Source organism: Protomyctophum bolini, assembly GCF_963924005.1.
Source record: "Protomyctophum bolini genome assembly, chromosome: 18".
Taxonomy (NCBI): Eukaryota; Metazoa; Chordata; class Actinopteri; order Myctophiformes; family Myctophidae; genus Protomyctophum; species Protomyctophum bolini.
Window position 1 is genome coordinate 3778220 of NC_137879.1, and position 15614 is coordinate 3793833.

At 42.8% G+C, this 15614-nt stretch overlaps 1 protein-coding gene across 1 annotated transcript; it reads right to left on the reverse strand.

Moving 5' to 3' along the window:
* Window positions 1-105: 105 nt before the first annotated feature.
* On the reverse strand, window positions 106-13830 carry LOC308333175 (myosin heavy chain, fast skeletal muscle-like). Its single transcript, XM_080789371.1, has 41 exons — window positions 13809-13830; window positions 13466-13684; window positions 13228-13371; window positions 12844-13000; window positions 12722-12749; window positions 12519-12630; window positions 12330-12422; window positions 12175-12238; window positions 11861-11959; window positions 11489-11592; window positions 10986-11124; window positions 10529-10647; window positions 10049-10198; window positions 9790-9960; window positions 9386-9573; window positions 9175-9290; window positions 8500-8564; window positions 8100-8187; window positions 7864-7981; window positions 7653-7776; window positions 6936-7072; window positions 6542-6797; window positions 6145-6387; window positions 5721-5897; window positions 5481-5626; window positions 5286-5376; window positions 4810-5199; window positions 4365-4491; window positions 4133-4251; window positions 3850-4046; window positions 3389-3572; window positions 3124-3289; window positions 2824-2948; window positions 2196-2504; window positions 1885-2088; window positions 1575-1700; window positions 1292-1462; window positions 1100-1204; window positions 903-998; window positions 576-704; window positions 106-174 (listed from the first exon to the last, which is right to left on the reverse strand). The coding sequence occupies exons 2-41, from the start codon at window positions 13670-13672 to the stop codon at window positions 154-156; spliced, it is 5805 nt and encodes a 1934-aa protein (XP_080645497.1). The 5' UTR covers window positions 13673-13684; window positions 13809-13830; the 3' UTR covers window positions 106-153.
* Between the last annotated feature and the right edge of the window lie 1784 nt (window positions 13831-15614).

A 15614-nucleotide genomic window follows, 5' to 3' on the forward strand; every position in this document is an offset into this window, starting at 1 on the left:
TGTGTGTTGGAACCAGAATAATCGGACAAACCTGACATTAAAAAGTGATTGACGAGACAATGAATACAAGAAACAACATAATTTAGTTGCCACCTTTATTGAATACAATGGGTCATATTTTATGACTTTGTACGGTGACTTGAATTGGAGAATTTATTCAGCAGCTTCTTTTCCCTGTAAAAGTAGGAATATACAATTAGATATTCAACATTCATCTTAAATTAGTTAAAGATAAGGTGCCATATAGTTTTGTACTTTTCTGTTATGTATGTGTCTATGGAGTTAACGCTACTCTAACAATATGCAAATATGTCTTCCCTGTGTATTTTTGGTTTCTTTCTGAAAGCTGAAAGCCTTTGAGTCAAAAGGCCCAATCGAAATACACTTTTCTTTTAGTGACACACTAAAATCAACCCCTCCCCTTATTATCATACAACAGCTGTGAGTTCAGGTGAGTGGTGAAAACCAGGTATACTTAACTAGTGACCACTTTTCTGTTTTCTGTACACTTTAAATTAAAAGAATATAATCCTAATACCTGATGATCATGTTTTAGTATGTTTTATTGAACATACCTTGGCGTCGCGGCCTTTAGCTCTCATCTTGTTGACCTGGGATTCAGCGATGTCGGCACGCTCCTCTGCCTCCTCCAGCTCATGCTGAACCTTTCTACACTTGGTCAGGTGAGAGTTGGCTGCCTCCTCCTGCAATATGATAGAGATGGTTCAAAGCCTCAATATGCGAAAAGAGAATCTTGCAATTATAGTCCAAGCAAGACGATGTCGGGAAATTGTATAGTGTGGTTGTGGCCCATCCAGCATGAGTGCCTGAGCCAAAAGTCACAGCTTCCTTAGGGGAAACAAAGGGAAGGGAACATTCATCACCATGTAAATGTGTCTTACCGCTTCCTCAGCCGATCTCTTGTAGCCCTTCACCTTCATCTGCAGTTTGTCCACCAGATCCTGAAGCCTGGCAACATTCTTCTTGTCCTCTTCAGTCTGAAGTCAGAGTGAATTCATAACATTAGTTGTATGCTCGTGCAATCTATTCCTTTTGTCAGAGGAATGATGGTCATTAAAGTGAACATGGTAGACAGTACCTGGTATGTCAGCTCCTTCACTCTCCTCTCGTACTTGCGGACACCTTTAATGGCATCTGCTCCACCTTTCCCTGCATTTTCGACCTCTGACTCCAGCTCGCGCACCTTCACAGTTGAATGATACATTATGAGGTTATCTCTTCATATTTAATTCTCTGACTATAAGCCGTGTTGAAGTAAATTACACCTTACCCTGCCCTCCAGTTTCTGGAGCTGCTTCTTGCCTCCCTTCATGGCCAGGTTCTCAGCCTCATCTAGACGGTGCTGCAGGTCCTTCACTGTGACCTCCAGGTTCTTCTTCATCCTCTCAAGGTGAGAGCTGGTGTCCTGTTCCTTCTTCAGCTCCTCGGCCATCATAGCAGCCTGGAAAGTCATGTTGCGTTGTATTGTATGTTAATATAAAGCATGACATGAGGATATATAATAGATGTATGTTCAGTACACTAATTGATAATGGTAGGGCATCCTAACTTACATCAGTGATGGCCTTCTTGGCCTTCTCCTCAGCATTCCTTGCTTCTTGAACGCTGTCGTCCACTTCACCTTGGACCTGCATCAGGTCAGCCTCAAGCTTCTTCTTGGTGTTCAAAAGGCTTGTGTTCTGAAATAAAGCACATTGTGCAACACATGTTGCACAATGTAAGTAAGCATTCAACTAACTTCATATATGGGCATAAAAGAGACACAGACATAATAACTGGGTGGGCCATGCATTTTCAACTTGCATCGTTCCAAGTAGTTTAAAATTCTGAATATTGTATGTTTTTTTTAATTGACTTGCGTACCTGAGAGTGCAACAGTGCAGCGCGCTCACTAGCATCTACCAGTTCTTGCTCAGCCACTTTGCGGCTTCTCTCTGTCTGTTCCAGAGCCACCCTCAGCTCCTCGATCTCTGCCACCATGAGGCCGTTCCTACGCTCCACCATGGCAGCTTGCTCCTTCAGGTCTTCTCCGCCTCTGAGAGCATCGTCAAGGTGCAGTTGGGCATCCTAAATGAAATCACATTTGAAGTGGTGAGGAGAAACATCAGATTTTCTTTCAGAGCAGCTCCTCTGTTTGAAGATGTGTCTGTCTAACAAACTACTATGGTTTGCACCTTAAGCTGTCCCTGGACGTTCCTCAGTTGCTTCTGGGCCTCAGCAGCCTGGCGGTTGGCGTGACTCAGCTGAACCTCCATCTCGTTCAGGTCTCCCTCCATCTTCTTCTTGACCCTCAGGGCATCGTTCCTGCTCCTGACCTCAGAGTCCAGAGTGCCCTGCATTGAGTCAATGACCCTCTGGCTGTTCCTCTTGATCTGCTCCGTCTCTTCATCCTTCTCTGCCAGCTTCCTGTCGATCTCACCCTTGATCTGGTTGAGCTCCAGCTGCACACGAAGAATCTTGGACTCCTCGTGCTCCAAAGTACCCTGAAATGTAATACAGGTTAAAAATATCAGTGCATGAACGCATCCGCCTGGGTGACAGCAGACACCTGGGCGAGCGCTGACGCTTTGGAATGGGGGTTCAGATCAACATATCTGCCTGGGTGACAGCAGACTGCTGGGTGAGCGCTGGTGCTTTGGCATAGGAGGTAAGATCTTAATTTTCAGGCCTGAGCTGGGATCAAACACGGATCGCCAGTCCGGCATGCAACATCATGGGCAATGCTAAGAGATGCTAGCTCGCTTAAAGCCACTCGTGTGGGGTCACTGCACTATAGACAAGTGCATTGTTCTGCAGTGTTACCTCGGCTTCCTCCAGGGCTGTCTGGATCTCTGCCTTCTCTGTCTCCACCTGCTTCTTGCCCTTCTCCAGCTCATGGATGCTCTTTCCAGTCTCACCGATCTGTTCAGTCAGGTCTGAGATCTCCTCTGCAGTTGGTTGAAAATAATGACTTTAGTTAGTCTAGCCTATAATTCACAACTGATTTAAAGGATTTCAAAAGGCAAAATGATGACATTTTTGACCCGCTTTTGGCTCAGAAGAAATATCCAAAACAATATTGAAGCAAAAATAAAAAAAACTTCTATCAAAAGAAAGACTCACGTTGCAGGTTCTTGTTTTCACGCTTCATGGTCTCCAGTTGGTCCAGAGACTCCTCGTAGGAGTTCTTCATCTTAAACATCTCAGTGCTGAGAGAACGAGCCTCTTTCTGAGCTCCTTCCAGTTCTGCCTGTCCCTCTTCAAACTTCTGCTTCCATTCTGCCAAGACCTGCACAGTAATGTAATGAAACGTGTCATTTTACCCCACTTTAAGGCACAGCATGTGTCATTAACGACACTTATGTTAAAATAATGAATGTCAAAGCACCTTATCGAAGTTCCTCTGTTTCTTGTCGAGGTTGGCGGCTAAACCGTTGGCCCTCTCCACATCAACCATGAGGTCTTCCACTTCACCCTGGAGTCTCTGTTTGGTTTTCTCCAGAGAGGCACACTTGGAATTCACAGCCTCGATTGCTTCCTCAGCATCCTGAAGACGCTGGGCGAGCTTCTTCCTGTTGATCAGTGTTGAATGGAATCAAATTATTGTGGGCAATATTTTGTGATGCCTGTCAGACTGTCAGTGTAAATCATTGAGACACAAGGATACACATGGTTGCAAAGATCTCCTCCCACCCTCTCCCACACTAGAGACGTTTTGCTCTTCCTCATATTTATCTTCCGTGAATCGTTCCACTTTTGGCGCGACCACCATTCAATCTTCAAAGGGGTCTAACTAAGGGTGGTCTCCAAAGTTTGAGAAACGCTGGTGTAGAAACACTGATGACTTACTTAGCTTCCTCCAGCTCCTCAGTGCGTTGGACAGCGTCAGTCTCATACTTGCTCCTCCACTGACACACCTCAGCGTTGGCCTTGGACATTCCACGCTGCAGCTCAGCCTTGGCTTCCTGCTCCTCTTCAAACTGTTCCCTCAGAAGGTCACAGTCATGGCGAGCTGATTGCACAGCGTGGGCAAGGGCATTCTTTGCCTGTCAGACGAAAAATGACAAAATGATGTCAGCAAATAAACAATAAACTAGGCCTAAAAGGGTGGGGGGGGGCGGCTGATCCTCACCTTAACCTCCTCTTCAATGAGTCTCTTCAACTCCTCAACCTGCTGGGTGGAGGCCTGTTTGCCTCTGGTGAGCTGAGAGACGAGAGCTTCCTTCTCCTCCAGTAGACGACCAAACTCACCTAGGTAGAAATTGGAGATGATTTGTTTGAAATGAACAAATATTCAAACTATGGTCAATTTGCTACCATGAACAAACCTTGTAGACAAAGTAAACTTCAAGATGAACATTTACCGTTCTCTGTCAACAGTCTCGCTTTCTGAGCTCCAACATCATTGAGCTGGCGAATGTTCTCATCAGCCTTGGACTTGATTTCACTAAGTTGGTCCTCAAGGGTGCGAGCCATCTTCTCAAGATTTCCCTGCAAATGAACATTGGACATTTTCGATCATCGAATTGACCTCATGCTTCCTTTCTATGCATGAGGAGTCCAAGCTGCTTCTTTTCACCTGACGGGGTGAAAAATACTTTGATTCTTGAAATTAAAATTCGATGCAGTTACTATATTGTTACACCCCTATTTAAAACCCATATGGTTGAGCAGAGTCCCTCAGGGCTCTTTACTAGTGTGTTTTCTGTTTCTCTGTTAATGTGGTGAAAGCTTTCGTTTAAACTAGCCAAACATTATGCTATGTTTACTGTAATTAGATTTATATTATACAAAGGCATTCCATCATACCTTTGCCTTAGCAACAGCCTCCATGTTGCTGGACAGGTCATCGATCTCCATCTTGTATTCACTCTTCTCCTTCTCCAGTTTCTGCTTGACGCGCTGGAGGTTGTCGATCTGCTCGCCCAGCTCTGCGACGCTGTCCGCCTGTTTCTTACGGAGAGCAGAAGCGGTGGCCTCGTGCTGCAGGGTGGACTCTTCGAGGTCACGACGCAGCTTCTGGAACTCAGCCTCACGCTTCTTGTTCATCTCGATCTGAGCGGCGGTGGCTCCTCCGGCCTCCTCCAGCCTCTCACTGATCTCCTCAAGTTCCCTGGAGAGATCAGCTCTCTGCTTCTCAACCTTAGCACGAGCAGCACGCTCTGCCTCGATCTCCTCCTCCAGTTCTTCAATACGAGCCTTTTCAAATGAATGGACATGTTAAAATCCTAATTCACACTTACTTATTATCAATGATTTTAAAGAAGATGGAGAAAAATATATACCTGGAGTTCCTTGATCTTCTTCTGCAGCTGGGCCCCCAAAGATTGCTCATCCTCAATCTTGCTCAGAAGCTGGGATACTTCAAAGTCCTTCCTGTGGAATACAGTACATCATATTTTAGCCATAGTTTCTGTCCTTGTCATTTCATTTTGTTATTATTATTAATATGAAGTATTCATATAGTTTGTCCACATTACTTCTTAAGCTTCTCATCAGACTGTTGCTTGTCGTTCTCCAGATCCATGACGGCTTCCTGGGCCAGTTTCATATCACCCTCAAGCTTCCTCTTGGTTCTCTCCAGGTCCATGCGGAGCTTCTTCTCTTGCTCCAGAGAACCTTCCAGCTGCACAATGATACATTATGTGTAAGACATAATTCAGTGAAACAATAAACATATAATGTATTCAAAACATGTGCTTCACTTTGGTAACACTCACATCATCAACTTGCTGCTCCAGCTTGGTCTTGGCCTTGGTCAGAGTGTTGACTTTGTCTTCCTCTGCCTGCAGGTCATCCAGGGTCTGCTGATGGGCCTCTTGGAGTGCCTTCTTCTCCTTGGTCAGCTTAGCAAGACCTTCATCTTGAGAGGCCATCTCCTCAGTCAGATTCTTCACCTGATAGAAGCAGAACACAATGTGTTGTCATGGAATAGATCATTATTGCACTTGGTCTCTGTCGTGCGTGGAAACTTGTCAAGATTAACATCCAAAAAGAGCCAAAGTAGCAGATTGACAAGCTTGTTGATCTGATATTTCTATTTTTCTGTGTGTGACGCTGTCATATGATAAAGTAGGGCTTTAATTTACGGAAAACACAAAAGGTTTCAATATGGAGATAGGAGGTTTGTCTATGATCATGAACCTTGTTTTCAGTGGCGTGCTTCTCCTTCTCCACTTTGGCCAAGGTGAGCTCCAGGTCATCGATGTCCTTCTTGAGCTCAGAGCATTCATCTTCCAGCTTCCTCTTCTTGGCCGTCAGCTCTGCATTCATCTCCTCCTCGTCCTCCAGTCTCTCAGTCGTCTCTTTGAGCTTTGCCTCTAACTGGATCTTACTTTTAATAAGACCCTCACACCTCTCCTCAGCATCATTCAGAGCCTCGTCTCCCTGGTTGTCAATGAAAACACAAGGGAGGAAACATGTCAGCATTTGTTCTGGTAGATATATACTTTTGCAGTTGCCTGTTGGGGGTACAGACTCTTAGGGAGCATAGTGTGAAAAGGAACAGCTTTGTCATCTGAGGGATGTCCAGTGTACTTACTGATGACGCTGCCATCACGAGGCCATTCCTTTCCTGCGTCAGAGTCACCAGCTTCTCCTCTAGTTCCTTCTTCTTAGCCAGGGCAGTAGACAGGTCAACCGTCATCTTCTCGTAGTTCTCCTTCATGTTGGCCAGCTCCTTCTCAGTCTCGGCGCTCTGCAGGAGAGGCTTGATCTTGTAGTAGACCTTCATCCATGGCCAGTTCTTCACATTGACGAACGAGCGGAGGTTGAACTGGATGGTGAAAACGGCCTCTCTGTGGAAAAAACGGTTGAACTTGTGTCATGATTGTGGACAGAGTTGGAAGAAGTATACACTTTTATTATAGTGATTTAACCCTATCAAAATTGTATTTAACGATAAGTAACATGAATATAACAAATGATGCTTGTACCTTCTGATCATCATCTTGACAAACTCCTTCCTCATGAGGAAAGCTCGTGCGAGAGCCTGAGTCATGGTGACCAGAGCAAACAGCTTTTCATCTCTCATCTCCTCCAGGACACCCAGCAGACCAGCTTTAAAGAACACCTGAACACAACGTTACAAAGACTGTAACTAAACAACTGTAAAATATACTTTTAGTCCTCTGTCCATATGTATGTTGGAACCTGTGTGTTTACCTCTGTGTGTCCATAATGTTAAACCAGATTATACAACAGATGGTTCCGACGAAGCAATCTGATTGGTTGAAATAGCTATCTACCCGTGCTTCGAACCAGCATGATGGTACTGGGCCTGATCACATCAATTATATCACGCCGCACATGATTAGACAATGCATGGCATTGCAGCTCGGTGCTTTGTATAGTTTGTCGTATGACGGTATCGTGCAGCGAAAATAGCCAATCTACAAGTTCAAGAAAGCTTGTAGATCAGTTATTTCATATATTGGAATTCCTCCTATACTGCACCGGGCAGCTTTGACAGCTCGGCTGTGTTGATTGGTGAGACTCTCTGTGACAGAGGGGACTATTTAAAGTCAAATTTACTTCAGTGATGCTTGCGGAACTCGAGCTACGCCTCGTCCCTGACTGCATCACCGTCGTGCCAATAATCCTTGTAAAGCACACCCTCTCGTGTGATATTGCGTAAATCACAGTGTCTCTACCTTGGTGTGTCCAAACTTGTACTCCTCAACGGGAACGTCGATGGACCCAAGCAGCTTCTCTGAAGCTTTCTTGTTGTCCATGAATGCGCCTTCGGGACATGCGCTGGCGTTCAGTACTTTGTACCTGTTTTGCAGAAGTTCATATGGTCATTTTGTGTCCCTCCCGTTAATAGGTTTGGAGCTAAAAGCTTCTGGAAGAAGGAATGAATACCTCTGCTTGAAGTCAGCGTATGGGATCCTGCTGGGGAAGCCCTTTCTACAGATCCTGATGCCCTCCAGCACACCGTTACACCTCAGCTGGTGGATGACCAGGAAGTTCTCCATCAGGCCTGTAAAGATGTTTCTTCATTATTAGAATTAGGACAATAGTTAAACACTGGCCAAAGTTGCATTAAAGACCACCTCACATTACAATCATTGTATATAATGTGTATTGTCTGTGTTCACCTGGAGTCTTGGACTCGTTGGGAATCAGGCAACGCACAAAGTGAGGATGAGTGCTCCTCAAGTTGGTCATCAGCATCCCCAAGTTAGCCTAAGAAATAAAAGATCCAAGTAGGCTTTTTTTTAAAGTGATAGAATGTTGTACCTTTTCCTCCACTATACATATTTGAACACTTTATAATTATACTAGTTACACTACAGATTTGATATAGATTGTACTAAAACATATACTGTACATTAACCACTTAAGGCCCATTTTAAACTTCAGCCATTCAAAGATAACTGATCTACAAGCTCACAACTGGTGAAACAGAACATTTTTAATTCCAACATTGCCTATCTAATAATAATTCTTCATTCTAACAGCAATCTAATGTTGATAATAATGAATAAATGTTCTTACCCTGAAAGCACTAGACACGGTCTGCATGGAACCACCCTTCTTCTTGCCTCCCTTCTTTGTGTTATCTGTTTATATTCCATAGAATCATCAAATCAAAGTTAATCTTTTCAAACGACCAAACAATATTTTCAAGTTAAATTATTCTTATTCAGACCTTTGGTTCAACACCAAAGGTCTGAACAAGAATAAATTAACTTGAAAATATTGTTTCTGATTTAATGTGGGCTCGCTTATTCAGTTCTGTCGGGACAACTCACGCATGGATAGAATATTTATTGAATGTAAAATGAGCAATATATTTATTATGGTTTGGCGGTGAATTGGATCTGATTTCTATGTACACTGATGAAGCGCATCAGTCCCGACCACAGGGACTCCGAATCCCCCATACATAAACAGCAGATCCAAAACAACAGGTGGTAGCTGGGGTGGTGGTGGAGGGTGAGCAGCAGTTGACAGAACTGGCTCTGTGCATGTCTGACAGGCGCAACGCTCATTAAGCTGAATTGTTTACAGTTTGAAAAGCATGTAGAAGGGGTAAGGTGCCAAAGTTTTGGGGATAAATCGTCTATACTGTGCTCGCTGCTGCTCAGCACACCATGACAATACCATAAGGCAAAGGAGGAGCATAGAAAACATTATGTCATAGTATTCTATTCATATTAATCTACATACCTTCAGGCTCAGGAGGAGGATACAACACAGCCAGCACTTTAATTGAAGACTTCTGGTACAGCTGCACCACAGAGTCGTTCAGCGGGTCCTTGTTCTTCTCCAGCCATCCTGTGATGCTGTAGTCCACAGAGGTTAGGTTAGGTTTATAACTTACAGTAAAAGTAACATAACATATGACATACTAACATATATTATATAAGGTTCTGCTAACCTGTAGTCCACAGTTCCAGCGTAGTGGACCAGGGAGAAGTGGGCCTCGCCCTTGCCTTTGGCGGGCTTTGGCTTCTCAAAGGCTTTACACTTTCCAAGATGCGTGCCGTGCAACTTGTCACAGAAGGTTTTGTCTGAAGCCTTCGGGAACATGCACTCCTCTTCAAGGATGGAGAAGATGCCCAAGGGCTTTGTAAAGGAGACGATGACAAAAACAATAATATTAACATCATGTCCATAAAGCACAAAATATGTATAGGCCTAATACCTTCTCAGTGAGCTCAATGCAGACAGCCAAGTATATGATATATAATAAGGTAATATTAAGTGTATACCTTCTCAATGAGCTCAATGCAGACAGCCAAGTATATGATCAAATATAATAAGGTAATATTAAGTGAATACCTTCTCAATGAGCTCAATGCAGACAGCCAAGTCCATGCCGAAGTCAACGAGATCCCAGGGAATTCCTTCTTTCATGTACTCTTCTTGTTCCAGAACAAACATGGTGTGGTTGAAAAACTGTTGCAGTTTCTCATTGGTGAAGTTGATGCACAGCTGCTCCAGGGTGTTGAACTGTGGGTGGAAACATCATTAGCCCATTAGTGTAATTGTGACAACAACAAAAAATTGTCTCCCACTTAAAAAAAAAGTCCACACTTACATCAAAGATTTCAAAACCAGCGATGTCCAGCACACCAATGTAGAAGTTTCTAGGCTGCTTGGTGTCCAGCATCTCGTTGATCCTAACGACCATCCACAAGAACAGCTTCTCATAGATGGACTTGGCCAAGGCACCCACTGAGTTACCGACCTAATGAAATAGGAACATTATTAGTAATGGTGTGAATTACACAATTCACTATTAACAACTTAGGCATTTAGCAGACACTGAGGGATTGACAGTAAACAAGGAAAACATGAGGTAATACATCAAATAGCAATAATAATCTAGGAACCGAGGTAAACCACGAACCTAGCATCAGTCTAAAGTAAACAGTATAATCTAAAACATCAAAATCTGTACATGAAACAAAGGGCCCCTAGTGTATATCTGTGCACGCCACTGTGTATGCTGTGTTGAGCATATAAGGCGTGTACATCAGTGTATGCAATCAGAACATGGAAAACATGTACTACTCACCTGTGGCACAGTCTGTCCCTTAGTGACAAACTCATTTCCAACTTTCACTCTGGGGTAGCAATATGCTTTAAGCATCTCTGCTGAGTTGATTCCCAACAGGTAGCCAATCTTGTCAGCCTCTGAAATGTTCATACAATTTGCAAGTTACAATGCGGGCATTTAAACTAATTCCACAGAGCAATTAGCAGAAAGCAAGGTAAACACAAGGTTAGGTCGGGTTCATAGAGATAAACCAATTACCATCAGTCTAAACTATATTTAGCTTAGTTCATTTAGAATAGGCTATAATATAAGTAAAACAATGCAATACTTGTGACAATGTATGTGTCATTTTCATTCTTTAGTTGAAGATGCACCTCGCCCTCTGTGATAATGATAAATACTACTACTACTACTACTACTAGTACTAATAATAATAATAATAAACTACTACTATTATAAATAAAGATCAGCTCACCCTCTGTGCCGTCAGGTTCAGCCTGCTCCTCACGCTGCTTCTGCTTGAACTTCATGACTCCATGATGCATCACTGCACCGGTGAACTTGTAGATGTACTGTTTCTCCTCACCGTTGAAGCCCAGGATGTCAATAGCTTCCTGATGTCAATAAGCAGAGATGTGTTCAGACGATTGAGCTTAACGTTACATTAACAAACGTCCTGTAAAACTGTGCACAACTCCACTGTCAACAAACCAACATACAACACAGTATAAATACAGGGTATCTATCTGCACATTTAAGTGACAATTTAAGGCGGCGTGTGGTGTAGGCCGCCTTCAGAAGCAAGATAGAAGGACTGTTGAGACCTATTAATACCCCAGTTCAAATAGGATTATTTTAGAGGGGTCACCGTCTGAAGACTTTGAGAGCCACTGCATTAGAAAATCCATTCTGGAGAGCAACTGCCTGCAGTGCACACTAGTGAGTATTGGAAATATTAAAATAATAATAATCACTGACGTCAGTGGCTTCCAGCTCTGCCTTGTCGTCAATGCTGGCCACAACGATCACACCCATGCTGATCAACGGGAAGTCGTAGGGGTTGCTGGTGATCAGGCACATGTCTGAAAAGGAATGTGGTGCATTTATATAGTGCCTTTATCCAAGGTGCTTTACATAGATTACACCCATTCATACACCGATGACGGCGGAAGCCTTAAGGCACCAACCAGCACATCAGGAGTAATTAGGGGTTCAGTGTCTTGCTCAAGGACACTTCGACTTGTGGTTACCATCCAGCCACTCTACCCCTGAGCCACCACTGCAAAAGGGTGACAGTGTATTTTGTATTAATTAATTTATATTGGCTGCAGCATAATTCAATCCACTTACCAACAATCTCAGGTTTGTGGTTGGTCATCATCTGGAAAAAGATGTGGTACCCTCTCTCTGCAGCAAGCTGATAGGTCACTCTGGACTTCTCCAGCAGATCTATATGGGTTGTACATTTAACTCATATTAATAATGAATAATGATGCTACTACTACTGCTAAAAATATTAATATTCACACCAACAGTAGGAGTAGAAAGTAAAGTGAATGCTGATTGATTTCTTGTTATAGGCTAATAATTGGTTGTACATAACTCAATATATAATACTCAAAAGAAGGCATATATAATTTATCATCTGTGAACTTCATACTTACATGTCTCAATATCAGCACTGGCCAGTTTACCCGCATTGTTGAAATGGATTCTGATGAATTTACCCTGTTTGATAACAGCACAATTTGTTGCATCACCTCTACATTGTGGAATTATTGCAGGTTTTCTCATAAAATGTCAAATAATTTACACTTACAAAGCGAGAGGAGTTGTCATTCCTCACAGTCTTGGCATTACCATAGGACTCCAGCAAGGGATTGGCTGCAATAATCTGATCCTCCAGTGACCCCTAGAATGTTTCAGACATCGCCCACTTTAATATTTGGTCTATTATGGTCTATTTTCTTTTAATTGAATTGCTATATTGCATATAAATGTTGTATACCTTGATTTTACCGCTATCAGCGGCACATTTCTCTCCCGCAGCACTTGCTGCTGTTGCAAAGTACTGGATGACACGCTTGGTGTTCACAGTCTTCCCAGCACCGGATTCTCCACTGGTTATAAATGCAAACATTCAGAGAAATGCAGTTAGTGAATTTGTGTACATGTTATTTTTGTAATGCCTAGTAGATGATGGAAACTTACGTGATCAAGACAGACTGGTTCTCTTTATCTGTAAAATGTAAAGCAAACTTTTGGTCATGGATACATGCAGTACAAAAGCATTATAGGTTTATATTGGTTGACATTGTCCTGTCAGTACGTACCCATCAGCATGAACTGATAGGCGTTGTCAGAGACAGAGAAGATGTGGGGTGGAGCCTCAATACGCTTCTTGCCTCTGTAGGCATTCACAACCTCCTGGTCGTACACTGGGAGCCACTTGTAGGGGTTCACAGTTGCACAGAACAGGCCAGAGTAGGTCTGAAGGGGAGAAGAGAGAGAACATTAACCTATCACACAACACTGAGCACTGAGCATGCCACATCAACTAATGAGCAAGTTAACGTCAGAACCATGAGTTAGTTTGAATTTGTTATTCGATTGGTTTTCACTCGAGGATATAACTTGTACTCTGTAGTCTATGTTTCTTTCTCTGCTATATCGCCAGGTGCAACGCTGTACTGTTCTCAGCATGTAGAAAAGCTTACGTAGATCATCCACGCTGCATAACGCTCTTTGAGGTTATACAGGACGGTGGCTTCAGTGAGGTGGGTCATCATGGCCATGTCCTCAATCTTGTCATACTTGGGAGGGTTCATTGGGGTGACGTCAGCCTCGGGGACAGTTCTTGTCTAAAAAATAAACATAAAAGTGCACAACAGAATATAAGTGTGTGATTACAGTTGTACTGTAACTATTTTTAATTTTAGATCCACCTCTACCTACGTCTTTCTTGTCGATCGTCTCCACGGTGACTTTGTTACCCTCCTTACTGATGATTTTGCACTTTAGGTACAGCTCGGCCTTATCCGCCACATACGCTGCAGATTTGGCATCAAAGGGAGCACTTTGAGACTCCATTCTCTCCCTCTCTGGCTTACGGAGGTAAATGGCGGCCTTGCCGTACTGCTCCATCTCTGCGTCCGTACTCATGGTGGCGGCTTTCTGTAGACGGACACATAGATGGTGTTGATGCCTTTGCTGACTTGAGATCTGAGTTGATTATTGTAGGACTATTCTAATATAGCTTATTGTAGGTTTATGCGGGGGAATAAATACAAATACTCACTTTTCCCCTCTACCAGTAGCAGGAATCTTGTGTGCAACCCCTAAGTGGGACAGAAACACATAACTGTGAGGACATTTGTTATTTACCCATTTAGACCTGTGGCCCTATGTTTGGCGCGCCTCAGCCTTGATCGCTAAACCTTTTTTTGCCATATTTTACTATCTTGAAAAACACTTTAAAATAGTTCAACTAGAATCGATGATCTACAAGGACACATTGTGAGCTCGTATATCGGCTATTTGAACTACAAGGACACGTTGTGAGCTTGTACAGTAGATCGGCTATTTGAACTATTTTAAAATGTGTGCCATTAGGGATAAGGGCTAAGGGGTACCATGTGTTTAAGTTGTTATACCGTTCATTTTGTCCTATAGCAACATCTCAGGTTGCGTTTTAGAAGGCGTTCTTTGAATCGGCCTCAGGTCTCAATGGATTAAAGGAGAATATCGGACTAGAAGGCTTACTTACCTTTATTTGTATAGCACCTGGACCAAAGAGGTCCATGTGTTATTTTGTGCAAAAGTGCATTATTGGCTATTTCCCCCTACCATAAGCCCTCAATGGGGGTTGGGTTTGTGTGCTAATTCGCTTATTTCCATCTAAATAAGTAGTAAAGCGTGCCGCTTGGGATACTATTTACATTATGAAGAGTTTGTTGAGCGATGGAAATAAGCGAAATTAGCACAAAAACCCAATGCCCCATTCAGTTCAATGCAGTTCAATTCATTGAGGGCTTATGGTATAGGGGAAATAGCCAATAATGCGCTTTTGCACAAAATAACACCTGGACCTCTTTGGTGGGGACGTAACAACTACAAATAAAGGTAAGAAAGCCTTCTAGTCTGAAATTCTCCTTTAACATGAGTTGAATGATTCAATACAATTTATAATCGTGAATTAAATTAGATTAGGCTATATAAATCTAATCCAATTGTTCATTCTTGCCACACTATATAATTACATGCAATGCAATTAAATGATGCTTGCCCATTCAGTTATTTCCGTGCATGTGTTGTTGTTATTTGTTTATTCCTAATTGCACATTATTATTTTTTTTGTCATTATAACAGTGGCCTTGTGGTTAGAGTGTCCGCCCTGAAACTGGGAGGTCAGAGTTTCGATTCCCGGCCGGGTCATACCAAGACTGCAACCCGAAGGGAACAGAGTCAAGGTCAGTGCCAAATACAAAGGCTTTCTTGTGTCTGTATCCTTTTGAATTAATTTTCAATAAGGTTTTCAATCAATCAATCAAACCCAATGCCTCCCAGCTTGGCACTCAGTATCAATGGGTTGGATCGGGGGGTCAAATCAACTAATCAAATGATTCCCGAGCGCGGCACGGCTGCAGCTCACCGCTCCAAGAGATGGGTCAAATGCGGAGAACAAATTTCACTGCGGTAACGTGTGTGACAAATCGTATGACTTTTGACATTTAATAACAACTCTAGTCGATGGAAAAGTAGATGCAATACAAAATTATTATTTAAATAATCACAACATAATTGAGATGTATAAAAAATAAATGAATGAACAAAAGGCAAATTCCAATCTGGTCCAAACCATAATCATCATGAGTAAATAACACACAATCATTTCAATCTGTACATCATGACATTGTTATGACTATATGGGTTAACATCTATAAAACATAATTGCTAACGTCTCTAATACATGACTATGAATAGCTGACATATCTAACGCATTCATACAACTATGAAGGACAGATGAAGTCTCACTCACCTCACCGACCAAATGGAACTCTGAAGTCCTCTGCGACTGCGATGTCGAACCGCCTCAGCGCGCTTA

Excerpts from the sequence above, each read along its gene's own strand:
- LOC308333175 (XM_080789371.1), bottom strand. The coding sequence starts at position 13,672 with ATGAGTACGGACGCAGAGATGGAGCAGTACGGCAAGGCCGCCATTTAC. Across the intron at positions 9,961-10,048 it reads CTGGTTTTGAAATCTTTGAT|TTCAACACCCTGGAGCAGCT; the intron begins GTAAGTGTGGAC and ends TTCCACCCACAG. Across the intron at positions 5,200-5,285 it reads AGAAGATCAAGGAACTCCAG|GCTCGTATTGAAGAACTGGA; the intron begins GTATATATTTTT and ends TCATTTGAAAAG.